Below are 18,968 nucleotides of genomic sequence, written 5' to 3' on the forward strand. Positions count from 1 at the left end.
ACTGCGACTACTGTCGCAAAACGGGGCATGATATTAATGTGTGTACCAGAAAGCAGAACGTCACGAAGAGGACTTCTTGTATATTGTCACCAGAGAAAAAGGCAGAAGTAGTGAATGATATACCTGCGGACAAGCAGGAGGAGAATATGACCAGTGCGGTAAATACGCAGCCAAAGTCAGAAAAACATCCGATGCCAGTGCTGCAGGGCATTATATTCGGCCAAGCTGCTTCCGTCCTACGGGATACAGGAAGCAACACAATGGTAGTTCGGCGTTCTTTGGTGCCAGATGAAGCACTGACAGGAACCACGACGGCCTTGTTCTTAGCAGACGGGAGCCGGATCACGGTACCAGAGGCGAAGGTGATTTTTTCGCCATATTTTTCAGGCACGTGTATCGTGAAATGCATGTCCTCCCCGCTATATGACATCATCGTTGGCAATTTGCCAGGATTTCGTGCTGCTGATGACCCTGACAAGAAATGGAAAGAAAAACTGGCTGAAGGGAACTTCACTCCGAACGGCGTAGCCGAGACCTTGTATAAGAAGAAAGAAGACCATCGTTTAAAGGCATCACTTGGTAGTATGAAGAGCACAAGCGTCCGGCCGGATTCAGCTGCAGTTAGCGTCAGAAGTTTGAAGATGAACAGGAGGGAGCTCGAGAGGGCCCAAGCAGAAGACAAGACCCTGGAAGCTTGCAGGGACAAAGTAGGGCAGGTTTTTTATGGCAGAGGATCGACCCAGTATTCCTTTGTCATGGAGAAGTCATTGTTGTATCGAAATTACCGACTATCCTCTGGCAAATTGATACAGCAGGTCGTAGTTCCTCTCAAGCTGCGAAGTCAAGTGTTGAAGATGGCCCATGAGAGTTTGATGTCCGGGCATCAAGGAGCAACAAGAATGATTGATCGGGTGTTAGGTTCATTCTATTGGCCAGGGGTCCAGGAAGAGATTAAAAGATACTGTATTTACACAATTGTAAGACGACCCTTTTTTTCGAATTTGACAATCCAATGTTGGGGGGTCGTCTTAGAATCGAAATCGAACCATGTACCTTAGGATCGAAATCGAACCATGTATTGTCATCTCGAATAGTTTCCCGCTCAACCCAAAGCGCATAGTTTTTCGCGTGCTTATACAAAAGCTTTTCTTTTTTTAGCATCTACTGCGGGCATTACGAGTGCCTTTATGACGAGCGCACGGCTCTTGAGGGAGCACCGGTAATCGATGGAAGAGCCGCCGTAGGGGGGTATTGGTAGTTGACAGAACAGCTCCTCTTTGTGATACAATTTTCTAAGCGGGCGCGTCGCCGCGTGCTCTCGTCGCTTGTGTCCACGACCGGCTCTCTCGAGTCACTTCTGTCTGACATGAGTGCCGTAGGCTCGAAGAACACTCGGCGCTCGTTTACGGCAGCGTTTAAGCGGGCTGCTATTCTTCATGCGGAGGAAACCAACAACTGTGCAGCAGGACGGAAGTTCGGAATCGGTGAATGTGTGGTGCGGAAGTGGCGGCTTCAGCGCGAGAAAATTTTCTCGTGCGACTCCAAGCGCCGTGGCTTTCGCGGGCCGAAGTCTGGCCGCTTTTCAGAACTAGAGGCGAAGCTTGCGGCCTACGTGACTGACCTACGCGATCGATCATTGTTGGTCACCTGCGAAATGGTCACGCAGCAAGCCCGTGTCTACGCTGTTCAGGCAGAGATACCAAGGTTTTTTTTTTTTTTTTTTTAGATGCTATTTTGGGGGGGTCGTCTTACAATCGTGTAAATACGGTACGTGCGGTCCTGTGACACGTGCCAAAGAATGTATCCAAAGCACAAAGTAGGAAAGGCTCCTCTTGGGAAAATGCCCCTGATTGACACTCCTTTTGAGTGCGTGGCCGTGGACATTATTGGACCCTTAAAGCCGGTCTCCAATAGGGGCAACAGATACATACTGACCATGGTCGATTTCGCTACGCGCTATCCTGACGCCATTGCTTTGCCAGCGATTGACTCCGCGACTGTGACAGACGGGTTGATCGAAATGTTTTCCCGCGTTGAATTTCCCCGCCAAATCCTGTGCGATCAGGCCTCGTGCTTCACGTCGGACCTGATGAGAGAAGTAAACGATCTGTTGGCAATCAAACATCTGAGTTCGACGCCCTATCATCCCATGTGCAATGGTTTGGTAGAGCGATTTAATAGGACTTTGAAACAAATGTTGCGCAAGCTATGCCAAGAGGATCCAAAATCATGGGATCGATTGCTTGCACCACTTCTATTTGCATATCAAGAAGTTCCTCAGGCCAGCATGGGGTTCTCTCCTTTCGAACTCATTTACGGGAGATACGTCCGAGGACCACTCAACTTGTTAAAGGAGCTGTGGACTGGAGAAAAGATCGAAGAGAAGGTGAAAACGACCTATGGATATGTCCTCGATCTCCGGGATCGTCTGGAAAGAACGCTAAAATTAGCCCATGAGAACCTGATACGAGCGAAAACGACTCAAAAATATCACTATGATCGGAAGAGCAAGAGCCGTCAGCTGAAAGTTGGAGACCGAGCTCTTATTTTGCTTCCTACAACAGCGAATAAGTTGTTGATGGAATGGAAAAAGCCGTTTCCGGTCATTGGGAAAAAGGGCGACTACGACTATTGGCTGGACTTGGGGCATGACGCCAAACTTTTCCATATTAATATGTTAAAACGATATGAAGACCGGCAACTAGACACAATTCCACAAACAGCATCTTTTGTGGTTATGAAAGAGGAGGAGACAGATACCCCTCTACCAGCTTGCACAGTTAAGCCGACTGTGGGTGTAGAAGCGATTCCGATCAGCAGTAGCTTAGAAGAAGACAAACGTACAGAACTTCGGAAGATTCTAACCACCTACCAAGATGTATTCTCTGAGATACCGGGAAAGACAAATCTGTTGGAATGCCGACTTCAATTGACAACCTCTGAACCGATCAACACACCGCAGTATCCTTTGCCGTTGGCCATGAAGGAAGTAGTAGAACAAGAAGTTCAGGACATGTTAAGACTGGGTGTGATTGAGCGATCCCATTCACCCTACAATTCGCCCTTGGTACTTATTAAGAAGCCGGATAACACCTATCGCACATGCGTCGACTTCCGTCGCATCAACGAGATACTGGTTTCCGACGCTGAACCCATACCTAGGGTCGACCTAATGTTTACAGAGGTGGGCACAAAGAGATACTTCTCAAAGTTTGATCTCACAAAGGGGTATTGGCAAGTCCCACTTGACCGGACATCGATGCCAGTAACGGCATTCTCAACGCAATCCGGTCATTTCCAATTTATATACATGCCGTTTGGCATAAAGACAGCTTCTGCGGTGTTTACGCGTCTAATGAGAACACTCCTACAGGGCCTTGAAAATGTAGTCCACTACATCGATGACGTTCTCATAGCCACGAACACCTGGGAAGAGCACATAGACACCTTGCAACGCTTGTTGCAGAAAGTACGGGAGTCTGGCTTAACAATCAAGCCTCAAAAGTGCGAAATTGCTGTGGAGTCGATAGTCTTCTTGGGACATCGTCTAGGAGGCGGGACTATTCAACCTGTGGAAACTACGGTTTTGAAGATAGCCAGTGCACCTCTACCTGACACCAAGAAGCAGCTCCGATTTTTTCTGGGACTAGCTGGGTATTACCGAGATTTAATACCTCGCTATGCGGAGAAAGCACAGCCTTTAACTCAGCTAACCAGAAAAATGGAGAAAAACAAGATTTGTTGGACTCCTGAAACAGAAGGAGCATTTCAAACGCTGAAGCAAGCCCTTGCTTCTGGGCCGATCGTGAAGGCACTAGACCCAAAACGTGTGTTCATACTCCGTACAGACGCATCCGACACATGCATCGGTGCAGTCCTCATGCAAGAACACGAGGGGCTGTTGCACCCAGTGTCGTATGCCAGCCGCCAGCTGTTGCCTCGGGAGCAGAATTACTCGACTATCGAACGAGAATGCTTAGCGCTAGTATGGGCGGTAGAAAAATTTCATATTTTTTTGTACGAAGTACAGTTTATCGTACAGACAGATCATCAACCGCTACAATACTTAGCGAAGGCAAAACACCTGAACAGTAGGTTGCTAAGGTGGAGTCTAGTACTACAAGAGTACACTTTTCATATTCAACATATCAAAGGTTCTGAAAACGCAGGTGCCGACTTCATGAGCAGGTTACGGCCATAGATACGAATTCAGGTGTTGCTAAAGATGGGAGGCAAAGCATTTCAACCAACCATCGGAATATTGTTTACCATATATGGATTTTTTTTTCCTGTAAGTGTGCTCCTTAGGACTTGTTGCAGTGATACCAGTGTGCATGTGTTCATGCGAACTCCAAGAACGTATCCTGGGTGGTGAAACACGCATCCGGCAGTTTTTTCCATTGGTAAAAAACTTTTCGAAAAAGGGGCATGTTGTGATAAGTGAAGTGCGCGTTTCGTGAAGTGCGCGAGTGCAACCAGTGTTCGGTTTAAAATGTGTGCGAGTGCACCGACATAGGAAAGAAGATGACGACGACCGATGGTGTGGACGCGCGCTTTCGCGATGTATTCGGTGAGGAAGACGATGGGCAGACGAGGCGCGTGAAGTTCGGACCAATGAAAGGCCCCCACGCTGGTTTGAAAGAAGCCCGAACGAAGAACGGGGCAGACGTGGCCGGGACGCGACGGAGGCAAGCAGGCTACCAGGGCGCGGGGGTGGCGGCTGAGTTCCTGAGGCAAGGCTGCTGCGGGCTCCCACCTGGTCGGGCACCCGAGCATCATCTATCGTCTGGCGTTGGCCAGGCCGCTCGTCGTCTAGCGTTGGCCAGGCCGCTCGTCGTCTGGCATTGGCCAGGCTGCTCGTCGTTTGGCGTTGGCCAGGCTTCTCACCACCTGGCTTTGGCCAGGCTCGTCCCGTTTCCAGGGTTACGTCCCAGCGCCGGAGGACGAACGCTGAGAGGTCACTGACCTTGGTGCGCCCGGAGCTACCTTCAACCCGAGCAACGCTTGGACTTCTGATCTACCTTGTCTGCACCCCATCGCATCAACCCTCGCCGTCTACAAGAGTGCCGCGACCGAACGGTGACAGTCGCTTTTGCTATTGCGGAACTTACGCATCCTTAGCATTTCGCGGTCATTAGGTTAATTTCTCCTCGAATTTGTGTGCTTTGTTTGTTTTTCCTCTTATTCCTTTCTCTTTATCTAGTTTATTGAAAATATATTTAGTTGTTTTTCTTGTGTGCATAAACGGTCTCGTGTTCTCTTTACCGATGTGGGTTTTCTCATCGGTGTGTATGCACAAGAACCTACATGAGAGCTTGTGGGTTGACTAGCCTCGTGACAACGTGTCTTGCACAGAAGCCGTATTTCGGGGGTGACAACCGCCGGCCGATAGATGGCGTTGTGTTCGCGTTGAGTACCACTGTTGGTAGAGTGGTAGCGCCAGCGGTGACCCCTGGAGGAAGGCAGGCCTTGGTGGCGGCGAGAGTTCAGAGAGTCTCTTCTGCGCGTGGTGGCTGCCACAAACAGTTGTCTCTAGTGTGGGTCCTCGGCGCAGGGCCCCCGGGCCTGCGCGTAGGGGGCCCTTGTGGTAAGTCAAGCGTTGGCGCCGCCGCCTTGGGTGTGTTAGTTGTGTGTCGTGTTATCGTGTAAGGATGTCCTAGCATGTTAATTACAATTGATGTATCAATTCGGCGGGCGATAGTGTCATTGTAAAATAGTTAAATAAATGTATGTTCTTTGGTTTGTACCGACCGTGTCTTCTGTGTCCGTTTCACTCCAAGAGCATGGCGTGGTGCTCGCTTGCCATATCGAGACCCCACACTGGCTGCCCAATGTGGAGCTCTTGGAGTATCGGGCGACAGTTTTTGCGGTTCGGTACAAGCTTTTGTTAGAGCCGGGGTGAAGTAGGTCTAGGGGGGACTTCTCATTGCTAATGTCGGCGGTGTGCTTTGTTGTGAAGCGAGGAGATTGGTTTTGTGACATGTTTGAATTTGTCGACAAGTTGAGTTTTTATTTTTATTTTTTGCTCGCAAGTGTTGTTCTTTTTTGTTGGTGTTAGTTTTCAAAACCGTTGTTGAATTAGGACGAGAGCCATGCGGTCTGCATCCTGGGGTGAGCAAGGCCTAGAGCACGTGGTTTGCAGGCCAAGCCCGAAGGGAGTGAGCATGGAAGCCTCGTGGGTGGTCCGATTTTTTGTAAATAGCTTCTTCTATCTCTTTGGACTCAGGGAGTCGGGCGTCGTTCCTGTCCGGTATTGCGGCTCAACGCCTGGGCGTCATGACACCGTTCAGGACGGTGGACGCAGATCACTCGGTAAGCTGCAGTGTGCGGCGAGCGATACGGCCACGCTGCCTCTTCTGCACCTAGGCTGGGTGATGGGTGGATGCCGGTTGTTGTCGAACGAGTGATTAGGCCTAAGGCTCTGCGCAGCCGCCTGTCGCACGTGGTACAACTAAGTGATCGTGGCGTCGAGCTGTTGCACTCTGCTTCTCTAACTTTTTTTTTTTTCTTGCAATGCACGAATTAGAAAAAGTGACCTTTGCTTTATTTTTTAGCAGGATGTCTCGACCACCGCCGATGTATTAGCTAGCAGTAATGACCATCGTACCACGTGGACGAAATGCCAGAAGCTCCTTTTTTTAGGTCCCGCATCATTGTTTCTGTCCAGTGTTTTGGAATGTACCGTATTTTGGCGCGTATAACCCGCACCAAAAACCCAAATATTTCAGTGGCAAACTGGAGGTGCGGATAATATGCAGGGTTTTTCCTGTAGTGCTGCTTCACAGCAATGCATGTTGTGCTGTGAAGGCCCTTAAAAGTGTAGCGAAGGTTACGGAGGCGGTTTCCGCAAATTCGTGTTGCTCCTCAAGTAGCACTTGCTTGCATCATTGAAGCGTTTAGAAAAACATTTGGGAAGAGACAATTCGATTGTTCAGTGTAAAATCTCACTGTCACACCACAAGTATATTTTATGGACGTTCGCGAGAGAGATAAAGATATTATCAGTAAATTTATGTACTACTTTCTGACGCAGTAGCAGGTATGCATTTCGGTTCTGTTGTTTCCAGGGTGCTGTTACAGTGTACTAGAAGGGGTAGTGCTAAAGTGCTAAGTCGTGGAAGCCTAAGTCGATCTGTTTTGTCACCATGAGTAGCGTATGGCGGCAGACCTTCACGGCACAGGAAAAGCTTAAGATCATCGCCATCGTTGAGGAATTCGGAAATCGCGAAGCGGGAAGACGGCACGATGTGGACGAGTCCTGCGTGCGACTGTGGAGAAAGAAGAAAGAGAGCCTACAAGCCGCGCACCGCGACTGTAGGTCGTTCCGTGGCCCCAAGACCGGTGGCTACCCTGAGCTGGAGGCGGAGCTAGTAAAGTTCATCGAAGATGTGAGAAGCAGGGGTCACGCAGTATCGACCGAGATGGCCCAAGTGGAAGCGCGGCAACTTTCGAGGCCTACCTCACGAGTTCCGTGCGAGCGGCGGATGGCTGCACCGCTTTATGAAGCGGCAAGGGCTCTCAATCAGACGGTGGACTACAATATCTCAACGCTTGCCGGCTTCTTATGAGGAGAAGCTGCTCAAGTACCAGAGATATGTAATTGGCCTGCGAAAGCAGCACAATTACATTTTCTCGCAAATCGGCAATGCAGATGAAATTCCTGTTTATTTTGAAATGCCGTTGGACACAACGATTGAGAAAACGGGCAGCAGTTCGGTGAGCGTGCTGACTGGCGGGAACAAAACTGCGCATCACTGTCTTGCTTTATGCCCTCGCCGACGGCACGCAACTGTGACTGTACGTCATCTTGAAAAGAAAAACTCTACCAAAGGTTCATTTGCCTGCCGGTGTGGTGGTGCGCGCACACGAGAATGCATGGATGAACAGTGACTTGTTCATAGACTGGATCAAGACGGTATGGGAGAAGAGGCCCGGTGCGATGCTCGCAAAGAGGTGCATGCTCGTTCTTGACTCGTTCCGCGGCCACACAACTGAGGAAGTGAAGGACCGCCTTTCATGCAACGGCACTGACTTAGTTGTTATACCCGGTAGAATGACGTCAATGTTGCAGCCTCTACATGTGTCGCTTAACAAGCCCTTCAAAGCGCATGACAAGCGCTATTACGCCGAGTGGATGGCCGAAGGCTCGGTGGCTGTGCTTCAGCGCAGACCACTAATCCGTTGCTTTTCGCCATGCAGGTTCACAGTTTCTTCACTGGACTACTTTTGCCCGCAATTCTGGCCTTCCCCCAAGCTACAGCGATCGCAGCAAACCGTTCCAGCACGCCCGGTGTGGACCCCTGCCCTGCTCCGTCCGCGACCGATTCAGCGTGCCCAACAGCGCCGCCACTGCCCTCTTCGGTTCCCCAATCACCCTGGAAAGCGCTATCGTCAGCAACATCATCCACCAAGTCAGCTATAAAACCGCCCCTGTCGTCCCGCACGCTCTGTGGGCTCGGTGGCTGTGCTTCAGCGCAGACCACTAATCCGTTGCTTTTCGCCATGCAGGTTAGTCGAATGTCTCACACTTTTGAAAAAAAAAACTAGCAATTACTTTCTTATACAGCTACCGAGCCCACGGTGTTGCGCTACAATTGTTGTTGAATGTGTTCATGCGATGCGGTCGCTTTTGCTTTTGGCGGGAGATATTGAAACCAACCCTGGCCCTCCCAGTATGGAGGACGTAATGAACGAGTTAAGAAAGCTATCGGCTGGCCAGTTGAAGCTGATTACCGATATGCTAGACCTTAAAAACCAGCTACTAACAACAGACAAAACCCTATCGGACCTCAATAAACGCATGACTGATTTAGAAGGACATTATCACGCCATTTCAACCATCCGAACTGACTTGGACACTATAAAAACAGATACCACTGAAATGGCTAACCGGATTGACCGTCTTGCTGCACAGATGGATGATACCGAAAACAGGTCCCGTCGCAATAACCTGATCTTTTATAACATTCCCGACCCAAACCCTAAAGAAACATTTGCAGAATCTGAAGAAATCGTCACCCGTCATTGTCATGATCACTTGAAGTTCACCGTTGACCCTAATCACATTGAACGCGCACATCGCCTAGGACGCCACACAGGAGGCCATAATCGGCCACTCATTGTAAAATTCAATCAATTCAAAACTAAAGAATCTCTACTTTCTAATGGCCCCAAATTTAAGGGAAGCAATTTCAGTGTTGGTGAAGATTTCTCTCATCCCGTTAGAGTTGCTCGTAAAAAACTGATCACCTTCGCTAAATCAAAATCTACTTCCTACTCATTGCGGTTCAAAACATTGCACATTGGTACCAAACGCTACGTGTATGACCACTCCGCAGATTCTGTTCAGGAAATGTTGTAGCAATTGCCCCATCAACAAAATAGGCCTCACCGCCCTCGATCCGCCCCTCGATCAAACTTATTGCTCTCTGCTATCTTTACTAACATACGCAGCTTTATTCCAAAACGTGACATTATTTCTAATCTGGTGTTATCATCTGATAGCAACCTTCTGATACTAACGGAAACATGGCTTACTAGTGACGTGACTGACGGCGAGGTACTTGCTGACCTACCCAATTTTAGAGTGTTTCGAAACGATCACAGCGGCACAAGAGGAGGAGGAGTACTCGTCGCTGTCAGTCGCAACATATCCTGTTCGCCTATAAACATTGTGTCCGACCTTGAAATCTTGTGGCTTAAATGCCATGCCGCACCGCACTCAGTTTTACTTGGCGTTTTCTATAGGCCCCCTCACAGTACTCCCGATTTTTCTTCTAAGCTCAATAATATACTAAGCGAAATAACGACCAAACACCCTAACATGCATGTAATTCTGTTTGGCGATTTTAATTTTCCTAATATCGATTGGGCAAGCCAGCCTGCACCAGGGGCTACGTCAAGGGAATCGAACGACTTCCTTGATGTATGCCTTAACTTTAACCTATCTCAAGTTCTTACAGAACCAACCCGCGTTACCGATAACTGCCAAAACATTCTGGATCTTATATTAACCAGCTATCCAGAGTGCGTGTCCTCCATTGCATACCTGCCTAAAATCAGTGACCATAAAGTCATTCATGCTGACTTCGTGATTAAGCCTGCTTTAGCACCGACCATAAAAAAAATTATCCGTTTGTATGATAAAGGAAATTACGAAGCAATTAACTCTGAACTAACGAATTTTTACTCCACTTTTGACACTGCCTTTTCTCATCATAATGTAACCGAAAACTGGTTGATTTTCAGAGATAAGCTAAACGAAATGGTTGATAAATACATTCCCCAAATTAATATCAATCCTAATACCGCCCAACCCTGGTTCAATAAAGCACTGAAACGATTAGAAAACAAGAAAAAACGCTCCTTCCGCGCAGCCAAGTCCCGTAACACCCTTGATGCATGGAACAAGTACAAAGCCGCCGAATCTGCTTATCTGCAAGCCATACGTCACGCCAAACACTCATTCCTCCATTCGGACGTACCGAACATGCTTAAGAACAACCCCAAAAAATTCTGGCAAGTCATAAACCCACAGGACACGCGCAATATAACACTATGTAATGAGTTAGGGGATGCCCTAAGTGACACGGAATGTGCACGCGTGTTTAACGCCGCCTTCGCATCCGTTTTCACCCAAGAAACTGAGTTGTCATTTACCATCCCTCATGCGAACTTTGATTGTACCAAGCCACCAATTACGTTTTTTTCCAGCGGTATTTCATCACTAATAGACAAAATCAAACTTTCTTCTTCAGCTGGTGTAGACAACATTACATCCAAACTCCTGAAAAATACTAAACATATCTGTGCAGCGTATCTGTGTCTACTATTTTCACAATCAGTTTCAACAGGAATGCTGCCTCCAGGTTGGAAGCACGGAAAGGTCGTTCCAGTCCACAAATCAGGTAACAAACAATCACCATTAAATTATCGTCCCATTTCCTTAACCAGCATATCCTGCAAACTCCTCGAGCATATCATCTACACACATATCATGGACTTCCTTGATTCCAATAATTTTTTTCATCCTGCGCAGCATGGCTTTAGGAAAGGGTATTCGTGTTAAACGCAGCTAGCTATGTTTGTTCACGACCTGCATGTTAACCTCGACTCTAACCTTCAGACTGACGCCATCTTCATCGATTTCGCAAAGGCATTTGACAAAGTTCTTCATGAGCGCCTACTACTAAAGCTTGCCGCGTTGAATTTAAATGATGACGTATTAGCATGGATTAAAGAATTCTTAACTAATTGTTCGCAATCAGTTTCCGTCAACAATCAAATGTCTAACACTACCCCGGTAACCTCAGGTGTCCCTCAAGGGTCTGTCCTAGGCCCGCTTCTGTTTTTGATTTACATTAATGACCTACCATTACATGTATCTTCTAACATACGCATGTTTGCAGACGACTGCGTTATTTATCGTAAAATAAACAACGTTTCGGATAACACGTCTCTTCAAACTGACTTACTAAGCTTACAGGATTGGTGTAACCTTTGGCTAATGGAACTCAGCCCTAACAAATGTAAAACTGTTTCCTTTCACCGCCGTCGAAATCCGATAGTATTCCCGTACCAAATTGCTGACACAAACCTCGAATTAGTTCCTTCCTATAAATATCTCGAAGTAACCCTTTGTAGCGATTTAACCTTGGCAACGCATATTACGAACATCATTGCATCTGCTAACAAAACACTCGGGTTTTTAAAACGCCATTTGCGTCACGCTCCTAATAATGTCAAATTACTAGCTTATCAATCCCTCGTTAGGACGAAGATAGAATACGCATCAGCCATTTGGAGCCCGCATCAAGCATATCTCATCAATCAACTCGAGTCACTTCAAAATCGAGCCACACGATTTATTCATTCTACGTACTCTTACGACGTCAGCATATCAGCGCTGAAAACAGAATCTGGCCTATCATTGCTTGCATCTCGTCGCCGCATTTCTAGTCTTTCCCTTTTTCACAAGTTTTTTTACAGCTCGCTCGGCAGGCCACCATACATTCTTCCTCCGGCACGCATCTCCCATCGCACTGGTCACCCGCAACAAGTTGAGCGGCCGCGTACGCGCACCGTCACTTTTTCGTCCTCATTCTTTTTTCGTGCAGCTACGGACTGGAACGGCCTTTCTAACGAAATCACCGCCATAACCTGTCCTACCACCTTTTTGAACACCGTAACAAACTACCTTGCATTGTAAAAAAAAAAAAATGGCTTTCACGTTTTCATATATGTACCCACCCCTTAAGTAATACCCCTTCAATGGGGTCTTTAAGGTAATAAAATGAAATGAAATGAAATGAAATGAAGGCTGCTACGACTTGACGCCGACGAGACGAGTCCGAAGGCCTGATATTGCCCTATTCTGCAAGTGGATTGTCGAGGCATGGAAGGCCATTCCAGGTGAGATGGTGCGAAAAAGTTTTAAGAAATGCTGCATCACAAACAACATTGATGGAACCGAAGATGACCTTGTGCATAATAGTGAGGACTGCGGCTAAAGTGATAGCTCTAGCGAGAGCAGCGACAGTGAGTGAATTGTGACTGGCTTTGCAGACAGCGTATTCTGCTTGCTAAATAAAGCTTTTTCTGTCTACATATGTGCTATATTGCTTGAGCAGTAGCTTTTGTACAGCCTTTCCTGTATATCAAATGTGCGGGCAATACGCGAGGATTTTTTTTTTCTTTCTCGGTGAGCTGAAAGTGGGGGTGCGGATTATATGCAGGGGCGGGTTATACGAGCGAAAATACGATACGCAATGGTAGTGATGTAGTTCACGGCTGGCTGTCTCCTGCACATCGTCAGCGCCGCTGGCCTGGAATGCGGTCGTAAGGTAGGGCAATGGACATGCCTGGGACCTGCGCAACTGCCTGCAGTCCGGTGCCCTCGTGAGTGCTGGTCGCAACCGGAAGACGTGTCGCCGCGAGTGACGAATCATCGTGCCGACAGCAACGTTGCTGTTACGGTACCGGTACTGAGGTGAAGTCGTCGAGCCGGACAGTGCAGCAGTGTCGACCGGCGGCGGTGTCGTGGTGCACGGACATTATGAAGAGACATGAGTTGTCATTTTTTTTGGTAGAGCTTGTGTAGCTGATTTCTTTGTTTTTCGGAATATGGTTTGAATTAAGGTAAGGGGGATGCAGGGGTGCTGACACCCCCTGTGAAGTTGTTTGCGCTGCATGGCACACGTCTCACCCAAAAGCCGCATTTCGGGTTACAATACCAGGTGGTAGGTGGCGTTGTGGTCGCGAGCGTAGATCACATATATTATCATCATCATGGTATAGCGCCAGCGGTGACAAGCCTTGGCAGCGGCGAGCGAGAAATAAGCTGGTCGCTTCTGCGCGTGGCATTTGCCATGAACGGGTATCTCTAGCGTGGGTCTCCGGTGCGTGGCACCACGTGTTGCACGTCGGGGGCCCTCGTGGTAAGTAGAGCGTTGGCGCCGCCGCCTTGGGTGTGTTATTGTTTTTGTCATGCTTTTGAGTGTATAGTAATATTGTGTAAGGACGTCCTAGCGTGTTGCTCTATGATTGATTTATGTTACATTAATTCGGCAGACGATATTCATGTTCTCATCATCATCATCAGCCTGACTACGTCCACTGCAGGACAAAGGCCTCTCCCATGTTCCGCCAGTTAACCCGGTCCTGTGCTTGCTGCTGCCAATTTATACCCGCAAACTTCTTAATCTCGTCTGCCCACCTAACCTTCTGTCTCCCCCTAACCGGCTTCCCTTCTCTGGGAGTCCAGTTAGTTCCCCTCAATGACCAGTGGTTATCCTGTCTACGCGCTACATGCCCGGCCCATGTCTATTTCCTCATCTTTATTTCAACTATGATATCCTTAACCCCCCTTTGTCCCCTAATCCACTCAGCTCTCTTCTTGTCTCTTAAGGTTACCCCTACCATTTTTCTTTCCATTGCTCGCTGCGTCGTCCTCAATTTAAGCTGAACCCTCTTTGTAAGTCTCCAGGTTTCTGCTCCATAGCTAAGTACCGGCAAGATACAGCTGTTATATACCTTCCTCTTGAGGGATAGTGGCAATCTACCTGTCATAATTTGAGAGTGCTTGCCAAATGTGCTCCACCCCATTCTTATTCTTTTAGTTACTTCAATCTCGTGGTTTGGCTCTGCGGTTATTACCTGCCCTAAGTAGACATAGTATTGTACAACTTGAAGTGCACTATTACCTATCTCGAAGCGCTGCTCTTTTCCGAGGTTGTTGTACATTACTTTCGTTTTCTGCAGATTAATTTTAAGACCCACCTTTCTGCTCTCCTTGTCTAACTCCGTAATCATGAGTTGCAATTCGTCCCCCGAGTTACTACATAAATACAACTTGGCCTCTGCATTAGCTTATTCTTGATAAGACAACTATGAAACACCACTGTGCCTCCGCTTTATCAATCAAGCTAGAAGGAACACTTTCGTGTTGCTATCTCAAAAGAATGTGCTTAGGAACCCTTTCCAACTTTTTTGCTGCAGCTTCATTTCGAAGTGTATTAGAAAAATGTTCTATAAATATTTGAGAAACATTAAAAAAAGATTAAATCTGATGCATGCAATAAGCCAGAACCCACAGTGCTCTGTACTGGCTACAATAACACAGCACAAACAAGCTCTATCACCTGCACAAGAACCTGGTTTGAACTCTTGCACTAAAGAAAATAAAAAATGCACACCTGGTAGCCTCCCAGCAGCACCCGAAGCTTTTTCTCAACCTTGGCCGCTTTCTTGGCTTCTCTGGTCATGTGACCTCGGTTTTGCTACAAGAGGACATATAATCAGTACAGGAAGATCATGCCCAAGATAGGTTTCTTACCAATGAGTATAAACAGAAAAATGGCACAGGACACATTTCAACGGGTATTTTGTATGAACGTAATATAAATTTTAGGGGTGCGCGAATATATATTGCATTTGTAATATTCAATTCGATAACCAGATATTTCAACTATTCGTTCATAGACTTGTGCAATCATTTGAATGCTTGGAATATTCAAATAAATATTAAGGTATTCGAATTCGCTTCGAATTTAAATTGTAGAAAATTTGAAAGTATTCGCAATGAACGTATGCACTAAAACCTCGTTATAACAAAGTTGAAGCGGAGCCACAATTATTTCGTTATATCCATTATTTTGTTATATTGATTATAAGAATTTGGCAATGTATGCTCAGATGGGCACAACCTATAAGCATGCAAAGAAGAAAACCGCCTTGCGACCTGTTGTACCGCTACGCGGCCACATGTGCGATGGAAAATAAACACAGTCGAACCTCATTATTTCGAACATGCTTAATTCGAACTTCCGGGTAATTCAAACTCACGCTGAGGTCCCCCCAAAGCTATGTGACTTCCGAAGGACGAAAATGCCCTGTATTTTAAAAGCACAAGCCCCTGCGACAGTTGATTTCAACACACCGTGCTCTGAAAATGCTCTCAGCACCACGCCCAATCCCAGGGCGGCATCTCTCAACGCTGTGCGCGAAGAAGGGAAAGAAGAACAGGAAAGAAAAGACTGTGACAGCTCTCTCTCAAATGCCGATCTGCGACGTTCCTGTGCCACGATTCTCCCTTTTTCATCTCTGCACATAAAGACCCTTCTCTTTTCAAGGCTGCGCGCAGAGAGAGAGGAAAAAAAAAGACAGCTGTCATGGAGAGTCCTCCTTTCTCGGTGCAGAGGGTAGTAGCAGAGACGCAGTCGTTTCCGTCGTCTTTAGGCGCAAAGAGGGAAATCACTTTCCACCACGGCGCCGCTTCTCCGTCATGTGACCCGCTAAGTGCTTCCTCAATCCTCTCCGATGGCTATGTGAGGAGGACGGCTCTCTCGGCCACGCACGACGTGGATGTAAGGTCGGCACGGTAGTTTTGAAAGAGCCGTGCTGAACGAGCATCAAACTCAGCAGAAAACAATATACTTAGCGCACTACAGTCGTTTTTTTTTATAGGCTATTCGACAAGATGAAGTTAGTTCGTTTTATCCATTTACCGGTCAATTTCAATTTGTCATAGCGGCATTTAAAATGCATGGTTTTCAATGGAGCTTTCAAGGGGAAATTCATTTAGTTTGTTATATCCATTATTTTGTTATATCCCCTTATGTTATAACGAGGTTTGAGTGTAGATGCGTATTAATCCAAATGTACCGCCTGTAAAGATGGTTTCACTGCAGTGTAGGGGTGCTGAATTGTGAAAGCACCTATCCAAAACAAATCCGCTTTGCCGCAAAGCCTCCCTTCAAATTTAAAGGGAACCTGCAACACTTTTTGAGCATTGTCAGAAAACGCTGCTGATCGGTAGTCCAGGCTACTGAGGACACGCAAGTCAAATATTATAGCGCAGCATGCGGCGTGTGATTCACAACAAATTCTCAAAGTCAGCTAAAATTTGCTGTCCTCTCTGCAAATGACTCTATAAGCTCAGAAAGCACGTGTGACGCATTTTCCTTTCCCATGCCATCCCTCTCTGTTTAGCTTCCAGTGCTTTCATCAGGATGAGAAGAGAGAATGCACTAGCAGCGTGCAAGAAATCTTTGCAACTCCATGGGTACTAGACGGATTCTAAAAATATTTGTGGCGGTCAATTCATGAGGCAATAAATAAGCTTTTTCAGTGAAAGCATTCCATGGCTACTTGAATAAGTGTCGCACGACCTTTTCAAGTGAAAATAGAAAATATTACTCTCAAATCAATTCATTTTATTAAGCTTAAAGGCTAGTTATGATGGCTTATATGCTCTAAGTATAATAAATCTTAAAATGTTACGTATTTTAGGGGGGACACTGTACGTGAGAAGAAATGCCAGATATTTTCTTGTGTTTATAAAGAAAATTCCCACTGTGATAGAGTTTTTGATGCTGATTTCAAAAATGTAATTACTGTTTCTCTAAAACAATTAGTTTTTGAGATATTCCAAAATTAATTACTTATTGTTTGTTGGTATGACAAGAAATTTGTATTGCTGAGCTACTATTGGCACATGCCTGTGTACTAATGAACATAAGCCACACAACGGTAGGAGTGCTTTTTTGATTTGATAATTTTAGCAAGGTTTGTTGCACCTTGAATTTCAGTTCTGTAGACACAACCACTTCATGCTCCGATTTCTGGCAGAAATAAAATTTTTGAAGATCTTAATAAAACAATTCACACCAACCAATGTGTAAACTATAGATACAGCTACATGTCACAACAAAAATGACAGTCATAGCTGCTCTAGAGGCAGAGATATCTTTTAGACAAGTTTGCAACTGCAGTAAAATTTGAACACTGAGAAATCATGCAAAAACACAAGCCCATTTTGGCCAGACAGTAGCATGAAAAAGCAGTTTATTTACAATGATTTGCGAATTCTGTCTTTTCAGTACGCACCAGGCATGTAGTCCTGTTTCTCAACACCTAAACGGCGTTTTTTCAATGCCCGCTGCATGTTTTTCGCAGAGGCACACTTGCGAGCTGATGCGGTAGCCGTCTGCTCGTCTGCAGACTAGGCCACTTATCAGTTCGGCGACGCTTATGTGCGACGAGTGTGCGCGCGTAATTCGCGCTCTGTCGTATAATAAAGCGGTTTTCCGGCTTGTTTAGATTGAGTTGTTAATGTCGCAGACCGAACTCGTGCACTCGCTCATCAATTTCAAGGCTCCAAGAGCAGCGAGGTGTTAGTTTCCTTTTGACGTAATATAGCCACATTTCCGAGTGGAGGCCTCGACGCAATATGTTCATCGTTGCGGACGCGTCGTTACAAACACTCTACCTTTTGCCAGTAGCCTTCAATGCGCAAGCGGCAAGCCCATTCACCGTGAACGGATTGATTTTCTGTTGTTTGCCGACGCGCGGTGAACTCCACTCTGACGACCCGCCACGCAGTTCACGTCAGACGGGGGGAACCGCATTTAGGGATAAGACTGCGCTTCCCTTCCATCGTTGCAAAGATTGCTATCTTTTGTAGCTTCACTTCTGCTTTTTTACTTGCCGTCCTGTAACTGCTGAAGCTCCAAAACACTGCTGCTTTCAGCGATGTAGTCGACAACCGACGGGCTCGTACATGAGTTAGGCCTACACCGGTGACTCAGCGACCGCTGTTAAACGCCACGAGTTTTTCCTCCCTGCCCTGAGTGATAGCGGGGCTCTTTCTGAAGATTAACAGCGAACAAACGATCACCACACCCGCTTCACGAATTATTGCGGCGAGGAACTTCTTTACTGCGGTAGGCAATTGACAGCACCATGACACAATTGTGCATGTCTGTGCGTGTTACGATGAAGACGCGGACGCCGGAAACGCCATTTGGCCAATCAGGTGCCTAGGTTTTGTCACGTGCCCCAAGCAGCCAATAGAATCGCGCGGTGGTGCTTTTTGATGACGCGTTTTTCTGAAAAACCAATGAGCAAGGCGAGTCACTGGTGGCAGGCAAGTGCAGATGGAGACATCTTTTTTGAAATTTTGTGTGCAATAACTGACTATAACAACAATTGTACTGTTTCATATCTAAATATATGATTGAGTAAAAGATTACTGGTGCCCCGCCGCGGTGGTCTAGCGGCTAAGGTACTCGGCTGCTGACCCGCAGGTCGCAGGATCAAATTCAGGCTGCGGCAGCTGCATTTCCGATAAAGGCGAAAATGTTGTAGGCCCGTGTGCTCAGATTTGGGTGCACGTTAAAGAACCACAGGTGGTCGAAATATCCAGAGCCCTCCACTACAGCGCCTCTCATAATCATATGGTCTTTTTGGGACGTTAAACCCCACATATCAATCAATCAAAAGATTACAGGTGGGAAAAAATTGCACCTCTTCATTATTCGATAATCGATTCTATTCGAAGCTATGATTTCGTATTCAATTCGTATTTGAAAATTTTGATATTCGCACACTCCTAAATGTAATTGAATAAAATCTCACAAGAATTAGGGCATAATTGAAAAAAGGACTTCTCATTCATTATTACTGATTAA

At 46.6% G+C, this 18,968-nt stretch overlaps 1 protein-coding gene across 5 annotated transcripts in view; it reads right to left on the reverse strand.

The window, feature by feature from the left end:
- Cdc5 (cell division cycle protein 21) overlaps positions 1–18,968 on the reverse strand; it is a 322,395-nt gene that overhangs the window by 92,822 nt on the left and 210,605 nt on the right. For all 5 annotated transcript variants that reach the window (XM_037426347.2, XM_075894722.1, XM_075894721.1 and 2 more), the window contains exon 12: positions 14,694–14,777. In XM_037426347.2, the coding sequence (XP_037282244.1) occupies positions 14,694–14,777 (84 nt within the window). The remainder of the gene's footprint in view (positions 1–14,693; positions 14,778–18,968) is intronic.

Source organism: Rhipicephalus microplus, chromosome 5 (assembly GCF_043290135.1).
Source record: "Rhipicephalus microplus isolate Deutch F79 chromosome 5, USDA_Rmic, whole genome shotgun sequence".
NCBI lineage: Eukaryota > Metazoa > Arthropoda > Arachnida > Ixodida > Ixodidae > Rhipicephalus > Rhipicephalus microplus.